This window comes from Mustela lutreola, chromosome 11 (assembly GCF_030435805.1).
Source record: "Mustela lutreola isolate mMusLut2 chromosome 11, mMusLut2.pri, whole genome shotgun sequence".
Lineage (NCBI taxonomy): Eukaryota > Metazoa > Chordata > Mammalia > Carnivora > Mustelidae > Mustela > Mustela lutreola.
This window is the reverse complement of record NC_081300.1, coordinates 7491501-7510382: the sequence shown is the minus strand read 5'-3', so window position 1 is coordinate 7510382 and position 18882 is coordinate 7491501. Positions and strand designations below refer to the sequence as shown.

At 38.4% G+C, this 18882-nt stretch overlaps 1 protein-coding gene across 3 annotated transcripts in view; it reads right to left on the bottom strand.

Moving 5' to 3' along the window:
* Positions 1 to 18882, bottom strand: part of RTTN (rotatin) — a 156186-nt gene that overhangs the window by 131343 nt on the left and 5961 nt on the right. For 2 of the 3 annotated variants that reach the window (XM_059138929.1, XM_059138928.1), the window contains exons 6-10: positions 18706 to 18820; positions 17199 to 17349; positions 13255 to 13420; positions 11137 to 11318; positions 8123 to 8238 (exon numbers count right to left, since the gene is read on the bottom strand). In XM_059138929.1, coding sequence (XP_058994912.1) covers positions 8123 to 8238; positions 11137 to 11318; positions 13255 to 13420; positions 17199 to 17349; positions 18706 to 18820 — 730 coding nt within the window. Of the gene's footprint in view, positions 1 to 3146; positions 3296 to 8122; positions 8239 to 11136; positions 11319 to 13254; positions 13421 to 17198; positions 17350 to 18705; positions 18821 to 18882 lie in introns of those variants that run through there. The other variant, XM_059138930.1, reaches the window with a different exon arrangement.

Here is an 18882-nt window from a genome sequence, read left to right as displayed (position 1 = left end):
TGTAAAAAGATTGTTTTAAGGCAAATGTTCTGCCATCATATATTTACAGGTAACTTAGTATTTAACTAGAAGTTATATCCTTTAAATTTAAAGGCATACATAAAATACCAAGAGAAAACTACAACATAGTTAACTTGCAACTCATAACAATACAGATCAAAATACATCTTACACATGCCGACATGCCCTCATAAACCAGCTGGTAAAAGGCCAGCATCTGTAAGATAGTAGAACAAACGAGCACTGGAGATCTCACACTCACCTTTCCACTGAGAATATAGGCAAATAGAAATAGGAAATAACCTGTAAACTAAGGATAAAAATGTATGCCCGAATTTTTTTTATTCAAGGATAAATATATTAGAAGCAAATCTAAAGGTATAAGGCCTAAAAAAAAATTATATAAAGGATCAAAGCCACAATAATGGCTATTATCAAAAATAATGGAAAACTGCAAGTGTTGGCAAAAATGCAGAGAAACTGGAATCTCTGTGCATTGCTGGTAAATATGTAAAATGGACAGGTCACTATGGAAACAGTGTGGCAGCTCCTCAAAAAATTAAATGTAAAAATACTACATAATCCAGCAAATTCACTTTTGCATAATATATCTATGAGAATTGAAAGCAGGGATTCGAATGCACACATGTACACCACTGTTCATAGGAACAGTATCCGCAATGGCCAAAAGGTGGAAATGTATCAACAGATGAACAGATAAACGAAATGTGGTATGCCCCATATATGTACAGTGAAATATTATTCAGCCTTAAAAAGGAATGAAATTCTTAAAAAAAAAAAAGTACTGAAATTCTGACACATGACATAACATGGATGAACTGTGAAAATATTATGCCAAGTAAAATACGCCAGATACAGAAAGAATGATATTTTGTGATTCACTATACTTACATGAGGTACCTACAACAGTCAGACTCATAAAGAAAAACACACTGCCGTAGCTGCCAGGGGCTGGGGAAAAGAGTTACCGTGTGGGGTACAGAGTTTCAGTTTGAGATATTGGACAAGTTTTGAAGATAAACAGTGTGATTGTACAACAATGTGAATGTGAATGTACTTACTGACACTGAATTATATACTCAAAAAGGGTTAAAATGGTAAATTTTATGTTATATATTTTCTAACACATACACAAAACACAAATTACATAGATGAGAAAACATTATTTACATGGATCATTTGATAGTGTTGATTTTTAAAATAAACAAAATTAAAATTATGATACTTTTCAAATCATTGCATAAGTAAAAAAGAAGAAAAAATATTCTATACAGTAAAAAAAATTTTAAATGGAAACAAAAGAAACAGCAAAAATTTTTGAGAAGACCATGCATTAACTGTGCTATAAAAAGTATAAATTTTCCTCTAAGTCAAATATGATTTCATGTTAAAGTAAAAACCAAAATAACTGATACATAAAAAGATACCTTCATTTTTGTGCATAAAAGGCTAAAAAATATGTAGTGAAATACGAATAAAAAAATCTATAAAATAAGAATAACAAATAATTCAGGGGAAAAAATTAGATAAAAGGGGTCATATTTTCTGATGAAATGCATAATTAAGAGTAAAGACCCAATATTCAGATCTGTGGGATCTGAATAATATATAATATCAAGCAAAACCTGTCACTGAAAGAAAAATAGTCTTACAGGATTTAATCCAGTCATTTTTAACTTAATTCATAAATAAGAAGATATAAGCTTTGACCATTTCAAAGAATACAACTCCTCATGTGTCCAAGAAACAGTGACAAAAACCATTTACTTAACCGAAAAGAAAACTTCAAAATATATTTAAAAGTATCTTCTCTAATCCAAAGAAAATAAAACTAAAAATTAATAAAATTTAAACCAGAAGCCATTATATTAATAACTACCAGTCTGACAAAAACTAAAAACACAGAAACCATCTTACAATTCTGACATGCAATACTTCCACACAGCACCTCTCCATTAAATTAATACTTTTATACACCTACAAGCAACGTATCTGCTATTCAACATTAACTTAATTTAAAATCTCAGTATTGTAGAGCTTTTTCTAAAAATCTATTTATTTGTGAAACGATTTCAAGTAACCTTAATAATTCCAATGACACGTTGAATGCTTCTCAGGATAGTATAAAAAGAAAGTACTATGAAGAATCAGGCTTGCAATTTTCACTATTTCCAACATTTCTTCTAAGCAAAAAAAAAAAAAGTCTGTTTTAATGTTTTAAAAAAAGAAAGGACTGAAAACAACAGAAACTGGTCCACAGTCTTAATTCGTTGGGCTAGAAATGTTCAAAATGCTGTGAAGTAGTTGATGGAGAGGGTGTGGGAGGCCAGTTTTCAGAGGATATTTATGGCTTTTACAAAAGAAAGTACAGAATTAAACTGAGTAGCAAAATATCCCAAATGTTCTCAGTAAAACAGAATTTACAGTGCAAACACAATTTCTCCACTATCTGCACATTACAAAATAGGTGGTAGATCCTGTGAAGGCTCTGAAATAGGTAACTGGATCGGGCTCTGCCCAGCCCCCCGAGCCCCCACCCCGCCCATGCTTCCAGCCCCACACTCCGTACTTCCTTCCCTCCTTCCTTTCCTGTGCGAACCTCCCCAGGCATTCTCCTGGGGAAGAGCAAGCCCGTCCTGCCTTCAGAACAGAGGCCGAACGACTCAGCACCAGGCAGCACACCCCCCAGCCCCCCCCCCCACCTTGAGTTCTATGCCTTATGGCTTGCATGGCCCCACCACACCTCCCTGTCGCCACCGCTATCCTGTCATTCCCTTCCCTTCTGCCAGATAAAACCCTACCTTCACTGCTTAGCCAAATCATACTTCTAATTTAAGACTCAGCTCAGTAATGATTTACAAGAAGTGGCCCCCGCCCCGAGATTCTAAGATGGGAGTGTTGTCAAGGCATTCCTGGCAATAAAACATGATTGAAAACCTAGACTCTAAAATGACCCTAAAAAAGAAAACTGAGCCTCCATTTCTTCATCTGTAACATGTGTTATCTGCCTTAGAGGGCCGTGATGATTCAGTGACTTCATAAACACAGAGTGCTTAGACGGGGTCTACAACAGAGTAACTGCTATCCTTCAACGACCCCTTGAAGTGTTATTCCTGTATGCTTACCTTGGTTTTACTGGTGTCAGAGCAGAAGTGTCTATCTTCCACAAAAGTGAAAAGGGCTGCCTCTTATTCATCCTGCACCCCCAGTGCCTAGCGTATAATGGGCAATCCAGAAATGTTTGGTGAACTAAAATAACTGTCTCTGAACTGATGGCAGCAGCAGGGGAGGCCTATGCTAATTAGAGATTCCACTCACCCAATTATAAATTCACAGTCGGCTTCACTTACCCTTACTGAGCCCTCACTGGGTACAAAGCCCTTCTCTCTAGATGCGTTCGCAATGCTCTCAGCCCCACTTGAACTCCAACCAGCAATTCTCCAACATGCCTGAATAGCTAAGTCACCCACTCACAGCAGGTCAGATGGGAATGGGGAAGCAACGAGTCATGAAGGAGGAGAAAAAGCTGTCTTTCATGACACCGCAATGACAGGAGCGAGAGAAGAGAAGGGCACAGCGTGAACGAATGGCAGACAGCCCCCAGGGGTCTGGGGTTATCTGGCATGAGGTAAAGATCCTCACTTCTTGAACCTAACTTACCATGTGAATGAAGTTCAAGCAGACTTGATTTCAATGGGAAGCAAAGAAGGGATGTCATACTCTAGGTCAACCTAACTTTTATAAGTGCTTAGCAAATTAATCTTAACAAAACAGTTCATTAAAATTTTTTTTCTTTTATTTACTTCACAGGAAATAAAAACATTCAGTGCAGGAGACTGGGGGGGGGGGGGGGTTGCTTTTGACTATGCTTACACAAACTGAGCCATGGAGCTCCAGACATGACTGTTAATAACACCATTGGGAAAAGTCTAGAGATCGGATTACATATCCTCAGGTGTCTACTTTCTGAATTGGTAGTAACACACTATTTTGTTCCTTTAGCGACTCAACAAAAATACTGCTTCCATCTTCCTTTTTAAACTCGATGAAAGTAGGGACATTAAGAATTCTATTGTTTGCTTCTATTAATATATACCCAAAGGCATGAGATATTTTTCCTTAGGAGGCATTCATTCTTTTAAACAAGTAAAAGTAAATCAAACATAATTTTAAGCAGTACTGTTTTATTTAACATTTCTATCATACCAATTGGCACTTCTACAACAGATTTAACCTTTAAAGTAAAAATAATTCATTGAATCATAAAAGATCAGCAGCCAAAAGTTAAAAGTGAATGACTAACTTTTACAGATAAATGTTCTGGCCAAGAAAATTCAAGTTAATTTAAGAAGCAACCGATAAAACATTCTTCACACTTCTAAGAAAAAAATCACTTGTTGAAAAACTTCAATATGTGAAAATCTTCAAAAAGAACTACCAAATAGTATGATAACCTTAAGGACTAAAGAAAAACTAAGATTAAGAACTATTATTCCTATATTATGGGTAAAGAAATTGAAGGACTTGAAACAATGTATTATACCTATTATAATAGGTGTTTCTCTTTTCAAGAGGGGGGTGTGTGTGTGTCTTAAGGTTTGGGTTTTCCACACACAGGTATTGGTATTAAGTAAACATCAGTATTTTCTTTGTTTTTTAGGTTCTAACCTCTATTTACAAGGATCAGACAGTCCTAACACAGTTTAATACAACAAAGACAGACCTAGGTCAAAATAACATAAAGAGAAAAAAAACAGCAACTCAGGGAATTAACATATATTTTTGTAATTAATAAATTTTGCTTCTGTTTCTCTGACAAGGCAAGCATTAAAAAAGAGAGACATGTTACCAATTTAGATTAATACAAGAGATAGAATATCAGTTCTTCAAAGAAATCACTTGATAATTTTAAGACAGAAGGTGTAAAATGACAAATGATTTATGACATATTGAAATGTAAGAAAGAACATGATTTCCATTTACATAGAGACATACTGTTAGTTTACACATTTAAGAAAATATTAAGAAAATAATAGGTTGTAACCTAACATTCCTGAGTTCCCTATACACATGTTGATCACTCATGTGAAATATTACTTATCAAAACATTTTCAGAAAAATACATAAATAAAACCATATTCTCCAAAACTATCTTCTCTACTGAAATACAAATAGCAAAGAACATGGCATCGAGTAATAAAATGAACTACTGATACACACATCAACATGGCAGCATCTCAGAGTAATCCTACTGAAAGAGAGCAGACAAAAAAGCATATGAATTCTACATAGAAAATGCAAACTAATCTATATCATGTATATCCATACGTCAATGTATCAAGAAACTTTTTAAAACACCTGCAACTTATATTAATGAAGTTGTTAAACACCCACACATATATATATTCACATACATACATATGAATAAACAATAAATAATGTACAAAATCTATATGAGAAAAATATTCTTGAAAGACAAAAAAGTGGACTTCAAGAAATGGAAAGATAGAGCATGTTTTTCCTAAGGTGTGAAGAAAATCTTTCTATGATCCAAAATCTAGAACGGATTAAAAAAAAAAAAAAAACCTGACAAAGCCAGCTATATAAAAATTCACATGTGAAGGGGTTCCTGTAACTCAGTCGGTTAGGCGTCCAACTCTTCCAACTCTAGATTTTGGCTCAGGTCATGCTCTCAAGGCTGTGGGATGGAGCCCTCGCTCAGTGGGGAGTCTGCTGAAGACTCTCTCTCTGCCCCTCCGTCTACCCCTCCCATCTGTGCTCACACTCTCTCTCTCAAATCAAAAAATCAAACAAATGAGTAGAAGATGTTGCAGTCACGAAAACATCAGTAGGAAAGTCAAGAAGGAAGGGAGGCAGGGACGGACGGAGGAGAGGAGGGCGGAGGAGAGGAGAGGAAAGAAGGCAAGCGGACGGGCCGGAGGAAAGAAAACGGCAGCTTGTCTTGGAAAGTCAAGGCCCCTTTAATATATAAAAAGAACAAAAGACCAATGACCCAAGAGATAAATGGATGAAAAATGGATAAATGCCCGGACTATTTACAGAAAAAGAAAAGAAAATGACCCTTAAAGTTACAAAAAGATGCTCAGCTCTACTCACAGAGAAGAGCAAATTAATACTACACTGACATACCGTATCTCACTTACCAGAATGGCAAAAATCTGAGGTTTGACTATAAACCCTACTGCTGAGTGTGTAGGAGAAAACACCTTCCAATAAACTGCTAGTCAGTGAATGAAATGGTTACACAGGAGAATGCAACAATATCTAAGATTTAAAATACACATAGTTTTTCAATTTAAGTATAGTTGACACACAGTGTTACATTTAGATTCAGGTATACAACACAGTGATTCCACAACTGTATACTCTGTGCTATGCTCACCAGTATAGCAACCTGTCACCATATAATGCTATTAAAGTATCACTGATCATATTCCCTATGGTGTACTGCTGTACCTTTCACCCCCACAAATTAGACATTCCCTAACTAGAAGCCTGTACCTCTCACTCCCCTTCATCCATTTTGCTGGTCCCCACAACCACCCTTCCTCTGACAACTGTTTTGATGTGCAACAATCTTAACTTAAAGAAATCTACCCTAGAGACACACTTGTACATGTATGAAATGACATATGCACGTTATTCACAGCACACAATTTGTATTAGCAATTGTGTCCAACAATAGGAGACTGGCGAATAAACACACACTGAGACACTTGTAGCCTATAAAACAGAATGATGAACACCTCCACGTATGGACATGAAATATCTCCATACCTATTATTCCATGCACACGGGATATATTTTCAAGGTCTAAGAACAAGGTGGAAAACCACATGTGACATACTACCTCTTATGTAAGGTCTGAGAAGAGCAGTGACAATCTACATGCTTACTTGCTTATATTTGCAAAAACGAAAATAAAAATGGGAAAAATGAACAGAGAACAGGATGACAGGGGAACATCTCTGAATTACATATTTATGAGAAAATAATTCCCAAAAGTAAAAATAAATTAAAACAAATATAACCATATAAGAAATTGTTAACAGAGAAAAGAATTCTTTCAAGTGACTTTGATGCACATTTTTTGACTGTATATTCCTTTTTCTTTTAAAGATTTTATTCATTTATTTTAGAGAGGGAGAGAAAGTACATGCAAGAGAGAGCTTGAGTGGGGGGAGAGGCAGAGGGAGAATCTCAAGCAGACTGTACGCTCAGCACAGAGCCCCACACAGGGCTCAACCTCGTGTGACTCTAAGATAACCACCTGAGTTGAATCAAGAGTGTGGTGCTCAACCACCTGAGCCACCCAGGTGCCTCTTGACTGCATATTCTCAGTGAGATTTAGTCTGAGTCAAAAAGAACTGCCAAGAAATCTTGACCATTACCAGTCAGTGACCACAATGATACTAACACTGCTATTCTGAAATTACTTAGTTATGTGCTGAAGGTTAGAGCTAATAACTTTATTGCCAAAAACTAAGACTTTCTATGAGCAACAGTACAAAATATGAGCAAGGAAATATAAGCTTAAAATCAGAAAAATATCAATCTAAGTTCATTTTTTAAAATATATTATTTCCTAGTTCAATTACTAAAAAAAAAAAAATTGTGGGGGCGCCTGGGTGGCTTAGTGGGTTAAGCCGCTGCCTTCAGCTCAGGTCATGATCTCAGGGTCCTGGGATCGAGTCCCGCATCGGGCTCTCTGCTCAGCAGGGAGCCTGCTTCTCTCTCTCTCTCTCTCTCTCTCTCTCTCTCTGCCAGCCTCTCTACCTGTGATCTCTCTCTGTCAAATGAATAAATAAAATCTTAAAAAAAAAAAAAAAATTGTAAGACAATAGCTATAAGGACCCCATTGCCCTGTTTTTAGTCTCAGTATATATATCCCGCCCCCATGACAAGTAACCAGAATAATTAGTTAAAGTAACCAGAATTTCTAGTGAAATGGTTTGTTCCAGAATGCACAAAATAAGCCTGGGACACAGTGGTTAGAAAGAAAGCTTTCAAAGACTAATGAGACAATGAAACCAGCTTAAAAGGACCAAAATAAAATAAAAAGGAAATTACTGATCCTCACCATATCTATAGCAAAAAGGCTGTTGTCATCCCAGATGTCTTCTGAAATCGCTTCACCAATAAGTATCAGATCCTCTGCAAGCAATTCCAGAACTCTTATTATCACTTGTCTACTACCTAGATATATAAACAGGAGAGAATTTAAAAAGTTAACTTTCAAATGAACAACTACATAGCATACTGCTCAATCCTCTAGTCATGCCCCCAAACTCCTATTTCTCTTTTTATTTTTTGATGTCTTTAGAATCACTGAAAGAGATGAATAGGGATGTCACAATCTCTAACAACCATTAACACCTCTGTTGCAATCACAATACTATTTACAACAAATTCAATGTGCTCATAAATGAGAAAGATGTTCAAAAAGAAAGTAGCAAAATCTAACTAAAAATACTGTAAGGTAGATTAAAATTTTGCTAATCCAGAGACTTTCCATGTTACATGTAATATATAACAAAGCACCAGGTTAGGTTTAGAAAATGCATTCTCTGAAACTTAGCGCTAGAAGGCCCTTGTCAGAAGTTGCACTGGACAACTAAAGGAATAAATGTGCATGATGGCATTTCCAGAAGAAATGTCAAGAAAATCCATCTCAAACAGGTATCAAGCCTCTATGGACTTAAAACTCTATAAAAATTCCGAAAGAGGGGCACGTGGGTGGCTCAGTTAGTTGAGGATCTGACTCTTGATTTCAGCTCAGATCATGACCTCTGGGTCCTGGGATAGAGCCCCAAGTCGGGCTCCCTGCTCAGCATGGACTATACTTAAGGATTCTCTCTGCCCAACCACCCCGCCCCACCCCGCCCTGCCCCCTTGCTCATATGCACTCACTCTTTCTCTCTCTCTCTCTCTCTAAAATAAATAAGTCTTAAAAAAAAAAAAAAATTCCAAAGAAACTGTTCTGTCACACCCGCCAAAGCAATCCCTTTTCTCCACAGAGACAGAATAACAAAGGAACTCTACTATCCATAAGGTGAACATTCATTCAAGACTTCCCACACACCAAAGGTCAGTTTCCAATGACTAAAAGTAAAGCAAACTACAAGATCGTAAGGGTCTAGAGTAATTGTCCCATTAGAACAGCTAGAGCAAGTCCTCTTAGAAACCTCTTATGATATTGAACAATTACAAATTATGCAATAATTTACCACAAAAGGGCAAGAGAACATTTAGAAAATTTTATGTACCAAGCTATAGCTTTATAATTATCAATCTGACTTTTTACAGCAAATTAAGAAAAGGTTAAATGAGAAATCATTAAATCTAAAACTGTTCTCAGTACAGCATGCAGACAAACATATATACTTTCTGATACCAAAGTTCAGCCTTTCTTTATTTCACACTACTAGTACATGAATTAATATGTGCTTCTAACTCCTGGAAGCAGAGTTACTCAGTCAGTGCTAAGTTAGGGTTATTTGGGTTTCCTTGGGATAGAAACTTTTTTTTTTTTAAAGATTTTATTTATTTATTTGACGGAGAGAAATCACAAGTAGATGGAGAGGCAGGCAGAGAGAGAGAGAGAGGGAAGCAGGCTCCCTGCAGAGCAGAGAGCCTGATGCGGGACTCGATCCCAGGACCCTGAGAACATGACCTGAGCCGAAGGCAGTGGCTTAACCCACTGAGCCATCCAGGCGCCCCGGGATAGAAACATTTATAATGCTTCCCCAATATAGACCTCTGCCCTGCTTCCCACCCCACTACACCACCAAGCAGGCAAAAATTAGTGCTTGAGAAATCATTGAAATAGAATACATTTTTTTAATTGAGCCTGTACAGATCATAAAATACATATCCTGTTTATCTTGTATTTATATCTTGACAAGTTTATCAACTACTGAAAATGTATAGTTAGAGAACAAAAAAACGTTACTGCTTCCAAACCTTTTTGTACCTCACAAAATGCTAAGTGCTTAGGAGCATTGGACACTGGCTTCAGAAGAACCTTGGTTCAAGGTTTTTAGCTGTTTTAGCTGTTTGACTTTGGATAAGTTTCTAAACCACTCTAAGCCTCCGTTCTCTCATGTGTGAAACGGGGATGAAAGTAGGAACTCCCGCTTCGGGGAAGGTACAGTGGGATGGCGAGAGAAATGCATGAAACCACGCACACAAAGCCGGCGGGAACTGCTGTTCTGGTCCTAAAGTCTCTGGAACACTGGCCGTATTATTACTGTTCCTATCGCACTTCACTAAAATTACAACTATATTACAATGGATACTTAAGTACTTGAGTATATCTTTGCAGATTTACCCAGCACATTTGAGAGAAAGAGCAACCGCAGAATGCTAGGTTTCTTGAGGTTGGGGTTTTTTTTTTTTTCCTTAGAAAAAGAAATAATTGCAAAGGTAAGAATCCAGTTTGGGGGTTGTTTTTCACATTTTCATGGCTTAACTATAAACTGAGTGGGAAAACTGAGCAACTGAGAGCAACTCAACAAGTTTCCAAAGGGCGTAAGCCAAAGAGTTTTTTATCCTGCTCCATTAATGCTGGCCCACCTTCTCTAACTTACTCTGGCTGCACTGTTTGTTCAGTGCTTACGTTTCAAACAGCCATACAGAAATGGAATCCTGTGCAATAAAAGTCATAAATGGAAGGGAATACTCCATCTAAACACTGGTCACGGCATCCACATTTAATAAGACTTTATTAAGTGCTTAAGAATTTGTATCCCAGAGGCGCCTGGGTGGCTCAGTCGGTTAAGCATCTGCCTTTGGCTCAGGTCATGATCCTGGGCTCCTGGGATCCAGTCCGGTGTGCCAGGCTCCCTGCTCGGCAGCGGAGTGTGCTCCAACCTCTGCCCCTCCCTTCCGCTCAGGCTCGCATGTGTGCTCTCTCTCTTTCTCTCAAAAAAATTAATAAAATTTAAAAAAAAAAAAGGAAAAGAAAAATTTGTATCCTAAAACATAAGTAAATACAGATTCTAAATGTCATAACTTAGGTGAAAAGAAAAATCCCTGAAAACAGACAAAACAAAGACAAATTATATAAAAAGAACTGTAACTTCAAAAACTAACCTGTTCTTAAGAGAGGAACTGCTGATTCCAGGATAGAGACACAGAACTGGGGAAGACTGAGCTGCTGGAACTGCAGCTCGAGCGTGTCTTCCGTCTCCAGCTCCGGCAGATCTATGTGTACCACATCCAAAGGCGAATGCACAGATACCCGAGAGTTCACCGGAACACGACCACTACTTCCACTGCAAAATAAACAAAGGATAATCCTCGAATGTGGAGACAGCCCACAAATAGGTTTACTGCCTCTCGGCCGTCTGGCATGTAAGAAGCTTCACATTGGACACAACATGCAACAAGCCTGCTCAGATTTGAGAAACCCTGACAAATTTATAAGATTAAATTCCATAACGAGGAGTTGAAATTGTAAATGAAACCAAAAATGCATCTATATATTGCTTTTCAAAATGATGTTCTTAAAATTCCTGTAAGAGCAATCAACATTAGCACTAATAACCCATTCGTTTCTCAAGATCAAGCCAATTCACAGCAAAGTTCTTCTGTAATCAGCTTACAGAGGCAAAACTAAATCATTTACTTTCCTAGATTTTCTGTGATTTTCACCAAATGTTCCAAGTAAGCCAATGTTAGCAACTGAAGAATGCTAAAAAAATGCCAGAAAAACATGAGGAGAAGGGGATTACTTCATTTAGTATATTCAACATCACATCATGATTTTGAAATTATACCAAAAAGTGGAACCTCCCATCTTTCTTGACCTTCTTCATAAAGAATTCTGACCTTGGGTGTCAAATGATGGGACGGGGATAAAATGCTATAGAAAGGCCTGAACCTCACATTTACAAAAGACCTCAAATTTTTTACTTTTAACGTTATCCATAATTGAAGCTGAATCACAGATACACTAATGCTACTAATCATGTAAAACTTCCAAAATTTAAAACATGTTCTGTCATTTCTTCAATTTCAACAATGCAAAACATGAAAAGGAGGTGGGCTTCCCTCAAACTCTAAAAGGCTCCATGAGGAAGGTATTCAGCAAGGAGTGAAAAGATATAACCATGAAGCACACTAGATACATCTCAGAGAATGAGGTAGAAAGGCTTTATAAGGGTAAAGAGAAAACCATGTCTGACCAACACCCACTCCTACAGAAGGATTAGGCACGGGCTCTCAGATCATACTGTTCAAACCCCTGCCCTCCTCTTCACCAACTGTATAAACTGGGATAAGGCTCATTGCCTTTCCAAACCAGGTTTGTCTGAAATGATGATGAAGATAATACCAATGCCATTACAGGACTGTCAGGAGGACAACTAAAGGAGATAAAGCATGTACAGCACTTGGCGTAACACCAAGCAGAGAGCGTGAATCAGTGTCCGAGTGTAGCAGCAGCAGTGATAGGAGTAAATGATCACTCCAACAATGAGTGCTCAGCTCACCGAGCATTTATTAAAACAGCACCAAGGAAGAAACTAGTATGTTTATAAGATGCTTGTAGCCTAAGGATGAGGTAACACACAAATACCACACCAATCCCCTTACATTGATTATAAAAAATTGATATATAAAAATCTGTATTTATATAAATAAGTAAAATTCCGTAAATTGTGCATTGGAAAGGAATGTTTTATAGTCTCTCTTCATTCCCTTTAATAGTAATACTGATTCATTTAAATTATGATTAAACTTACATATGACGGTTTGAAATACCATCAAAATGTATCTATCATTTAAAGCTATGCTTTTAAACTAGATCACATTTCACCTGTGGCTAATAAAAACAACTTAAAAGGCCAGAATCTTCACGATTTTTTAATAAAATAAAAAAGAACAGAAAATATCATTGACTACGTACCATATGGAATCAAAGTACTACTTTGTGAACACCTTTTTTTGAAAGGGACACACACACAGGTGTACACACATGCAAACATACATACACATATATGTAAAAGCATGTGACTGTGTATGGCATATTGAATTCAATGTAATATGATTTCTTACTGTGGATTATGGTCAAAAAAGCATGAAAACCACTGATTCAACACAAGGCCAATACTTGTGGTAGTGCTCCGAAAGACAAGACAGAGAAAAATTATTAATCTCCCTCTGAGATTAAAACATACACACGCATTAACTGGGCTTTTCAGGGTTCACCTGGAAGACACGGCATCCCAATCCTGGCCATCTCCTCTGGGTCGCTGGCCTGTGCGTCCGACCACAGAAGGCCGGGGACTACTGCTTCCTGGAGAAGGATTCTGGGAATGATGAGCAACTCTAACTTCATGACAGTAAGACAAAGAAGAATTTTGGGAAACGACATCTGAGGGGGAGAAAAGAATGAAATTATCCCTCAATAGCAACAAATGATGATTATACAGCTTTTATATGTCATTCTTCCAAAAAACATTAACAAAGTTAAGATAGTAGAAACACTTCTACTGAGGTGAAAGTAAAGGTCAACCTTTTCTGAAAGTACTCACTTAGCACATTTAGATTTATAACTAACTGACCTGATTACATGTAGCCTTCTAGCCAGCATAATTGACTTATAACATCCAGGACTGCCAAAGCAGAATAAAAGGTCATGCACTCCCCTGCTCGAAATTCTACGAGAAACTCTACCTCAAAGCACATATAAAAATGAAATCAAAGGGGCGCCTGGGTGGTTCAGTGGGTTAAAGCCTCTGCCTTCAGTTCAGGTCGTGGTTCCAGGGTCCTGGGATCAAGCCCCGCACTGGGCTGCTTGGTGGGGAGCCTGCTTCCTCCTCTTTCTCTGCCTGCCTCTCTGCCTACTTGTGATCTCTGTCTGTCAAATAAATAAATAAATCTTTTTTTTATTTTTTTATAAAGCCTGATGGCTCAGTAGGTTAAATCTCTGCCTTCAGCTCAGGTCATGATCCCAGGGTCCTGGAATGGAGCCCCACATCGGGCTCTCTGCTCAGCAGGATGTCATGGTCATAAGATAAAATCCCACCTCGGGCTCCAAGCTCAGCAAGGAATCTGCTTGAGATTTTCTCTCTCTTTCTGCCCCACTCTCCCCTCAAACCTCCCACAACGCTCTCCCTCTCTCTAAAATAAGTAAATAAGGGGAAGCTCAGTTGGTTAAGCAGCTGTGTACAGTTTGGGTCGTGATCTCGGGGTCCTGGGATTGAGCCCTGCATCAGGGTCCCTGCTTAGCTGGGAGTCTGCTTCTCCCTTTCCCTTCTGCCTACCTGTGCTCTCTCTCTCTCTCAAATAAATAAATCTTTTAAAAAATAATAAAATAAGATAAGTAAATAAAAATCTTAAAAACGAAAAACAAAAAACATCCAATTTAGAAAATGGGCAAAGACTTAAAAAGACAGTTTTCCAAAGAAGACACACAAATGGCTGGTCTGCATGTAAAAAGTCACTAGGAAATCACTAGTCATTAAAGTCATTCAAATCACTAATCATTAAGACTACTGAGTCTTCAGGGAAATAAATCAGAACCACAATGAAATACCTACCACCTCACACCTACTAGGATGACTATGATTTTAAAAAGGGAAAACGGGGTGCCTGGTTGGCTCAGTCAGTTAAGCATCTGTCTTTAGCTCAGAGTACTGAGCTGCCTTTATTTCAGGGTTAGAAACTGGGATAGAGCCTTGAGGCTCCCTGCTCTCTCTACCCCTCCTCCCTGCTTGGGCTCTCTCTTGTGTGATCTCTCTCAAATAAATAAAACCTTTTAAAGACAAATAAATGAAATAAGATAAAATGGAAAAATAACAAGTGTTGACAGCATGTGGAGAAACTGGAAGTCTCACAGGTTGCCAGGGAGGACGTAAAATCAGACAGCCACGGTGGCAAACAGTCTCCTTGTTCCTCAGACAGCTAACTGTAGAATTAACATGACCCCGCCACTCCACTCTTAGGTATATACCCAACAGAACTGAAAACGGGCTCAGATATGCCAATATTTACCAAAACATTATTCACAAGAGCCAAAGGGTAAGAACGACTCAAGTGTCCCTCAACAGATAAATGAATAAGCCAAATGTGGCATAGCCACACAGCAGAACATTATTCATCCATAAAAAGGAATGAAGTTGTGACACAGCTGAAACATGGGACGAACCCTGAGAACGTGACGCTCAGAACATGACGAGCCAGACACAAAAGGACAAACTCTGTATGACTCCGCTTCTATGAGGTACCAAGAACAAATTTAGAGACAGAACATAGCTGAGGTGCTGCCGAGAGAAGGGGACATGAAGAGCAGGGGTACAGTCACAGTTCTTCTATTTAGGGTGATAAACGTTTGAGAACAGATAATGGTGATGGTTGCACAAGAGTGTGAAAGCAATTAATGCCAACAAAATTGCACACTTCTAAATGGTTATGATAGCAGATTTTATGCTATACATATTTTATCATATTTTTTTACGGGATTAAATAAAATAAAGGCATCTGAAGAGGAAAAAAGAAAGCTCCCCAGCTTTCTCACTGCACTGCAAAGAAAATATGAAACGCTTCCCAAGATCTACAAATCCCAAAGCACTTTGGCCCCTGGCTACCCCTCTGATCTCACCTCAGTCCCTCCTTACTCCTCCTGCTTACTGCATCCACTCACACGGCGGCCTGGCTTCCTTTCCTCAGGCAGGTCACCTCATTTCCAAGGCCCCCAACCAGCCAGGAACACTGTTCCTGCAGCTCAGGTGGATGGTTCCTTCTCACCCTTCAGATCACCTCCTCTGAGAGGCTCTCCCTGCCAGGCCTATCCAGGTAAGCTGGGGTTCCCTGGTCACCTTCAGTCACATGACCCTTCATATTTCCCTCGAGCACTTCTGACCTGAAACAAACTTGTTTACTCGTTTACTAGCTGTCTCCAACCTTCTCATGGATAAGCTCAGAAGGGTAGGGACCTTATCTGCTTTGTTCAGGGTTATATCCCACAGAGCCTAGAACATCAGCTGGAATATAGTTGGTGATAAATAAACATTCAATACATGAATAAATCTTCAACGATACTATTTTTATCAACATTATAACTTATTCTGATGAAATATGGGGAACCTGCAGATCTGTTATCAGTCATATGCAAAATGCTCAAGCTCAAGAATGTTAATGAGAAACCCTACACCCTGAGATATATAATAAAATTAATATATAGCATAAGCATGCAAGTAGTACAGGGCCAGTGAAGCTCTGAACAGAATAGGGATTAACTGTGAAGCATGATGACAAATCACTGTAATTTAACATTCAACTTTCAAAGCAAGTGCACAGAATTCCTAAGTTATAAATAGTGTTTTGACAGAGCCAGTCTAGTGCTCTATTTGGCCATTAGGTGGTGCCTTCTCCCTTAAAAGTCTGGCACCATTAACACATTAAAACTACTCTCTACATCAAAAGTTGCATAAAAACAGTTTTCATAAAATACAAACTGAGGGCACCTGGCTGGCTCAGTCGGTAGTACATGCAACTCTTGATCCTGGGGTTGTGAGTTCAATACCCACGTTGGGTGCAGAGTTTATTTTAAAATAAATTAATTAAATTAATTAAATAGACCAAATGTTAAACAAATATTTTTTTGAATTTTATTTATTTATTTGACAGAGATCACAAGTAGGCTGAGAGGCAGGCAGAGAGAGAGGGAGGGAAGCAGGATCCCTGCTGAGCAGAGAGCCTGATGCAGGGCTCGATCCCAAGACCCTGGGATCATGACCTAAGCCGAAGGCAGATGCTTAACCCACTGAGCCACCCAGGGGCCCCTAAACAAATATTTATTAAAAAACTACACATTGTTCTTTTTCAAATCAAACAATCTACTAATACAAGTAACTTTATAAAATGCCCACAGTCCCACATGAATAGCTGAACTCAGAATTCTGGTCCCTAGCTGCCAACAACACTGTACGCATAAGAGAAAAGAAAAACATCTTGCCAATGGCTGTTACCCAAAAACGAGGATGGGAGCAGGAGAGGTTCTATCATACACACAACTGGTTTTCAAAGATGATCATTTAATGACATTTAGGAATGAGGGGTTTATGAAAATTTATACAGTAAGTATAATAGGGAATACTCAGAAGCATCTGTAAATACCAAAAGTGACTAATGAATAAATAAACAAATACCTTGTTTACTGGAGAAAAAACCTGGATCTCGGTGAAAGTTAAGTCTGTTTCTTAAGTATATGCACAGCTGCTGCAAGCAAGACACTGACTGTAATGCCAGGCGATGTTTTCCATCTCCTCCGAAGGCCAGTTTCAACAGAGATAAAAGGCTCTGAAATAAAGAAGAGCAAGGAAAATGATCAAAGGAAGGTGGGTGTGGAGTTTAAGTAAGATCAAATGAATAACCAAAGGAAATAAAATAATTTGAAAAATATCTATAAACCAAGAAACAATAGGCAAAATTGACTTAGCATAATGCCAGAAGATGGGACAAAACAAAATAAAATTTAAATAGTGTTTATTATATCTAAAATCTGTTGGCTGAGTACCTATTCTGAGAGAACACACGAATTATTCCCCATTCGGAACATTAAGTTATACCATACTTTTTAAAAATCACAGCAAGCCTTCAGCATCTCAAACAGCTAAATCATTTTGCCACCTTTTGGCAACTAACAGCTTTTCCTCTGCTATCTTTCGACAACTACAACAGTATGTATTAATAGTTGCCATTCAGAGGCACGCACTCCAGTCCTGGGATTGCGGACTGAGGGTGCTGGGGCATCATCAGCAGCTGTGGCTACGCCATGATCCCAGACCCCATATCCCAAGCTCTACTATTAAACAACAGACTAGACTGTAAAGAATCCACCTGAACTGCTCACTACTCTCTATTTCCACAGGATCTAACACTGTGCCTTACACATCCCAGATACTCAAAAAGCAATGCTATTCTCACTGCTAAGAAGGGTTACTGGTGAGGCACCTGAGTGCCTCAGTCATTAGACATCTGCCCTCAACTCAGGTCATGAGCCCAGGGTCCTGGGATCGAGCCCTGCATTGGGCTCCCGCTCAGCAGGAAGCCTACTTCTCCCTCTCCCACTCACTCGCCGTGTTCCTTCTCTCGCCATGTCTCTGTCAAATAAATAAATAAAATCTTTATTTAAAAAAGAAGAAGAAGAAGAAGGGTTACTGCTGTCAAATCTCAATTTCCAAAGTCTATTCTCCTCTTTAAGTGACCCATAAAAGGTAAATTCAAGATGGCCAAACTGGACCTGTATGTGTCAAACAAGACTACCTCCTATTCGAAGAACTACCACTATCCAAAGAAGTTGGAGCAGAAGTGATTTCAGGAACCAAATACCTCATTTTTTAAATATAGTATATTCCTTCCCAAGGACTCCTACTTTCCAAAATTTGTTTCACTATAAAAACTTCTCTATTTCGGGATGCTCAGATCAGTCGTTAAACATCTGCCTTCGGCTCAGATCATGATCCTGGGGTCCTGGGTTTGGGCCCCATGCTGCACTCTCTGCGTGGTGGAAAGCCTGCTTCTCCCTCTCCCATTCCCCCTGCTCGTGTCTCTCTCTTGCTGTGTCTCTCTCTGTCAGACAAATAAAATCTCTAAAAAAAAAAAAAAAAAAAGTTCTCTATTTCAAAATCTAAAACAATTACAGAGGATACATACCTGAACAATTTTTGGCCTTTGAAGGAAAATTTCAGCAGGAAAATCTTGCATGATTACATCCTTCAATAGTTCACAGGTGTTCCAAATTAAAGTGTGGTTACTACTTCTTAAAGAGCTACCCGAAATAAATAAATAAGTAAGCAGCATTATTTATTCTTAAAAAGTTTATGTATACCA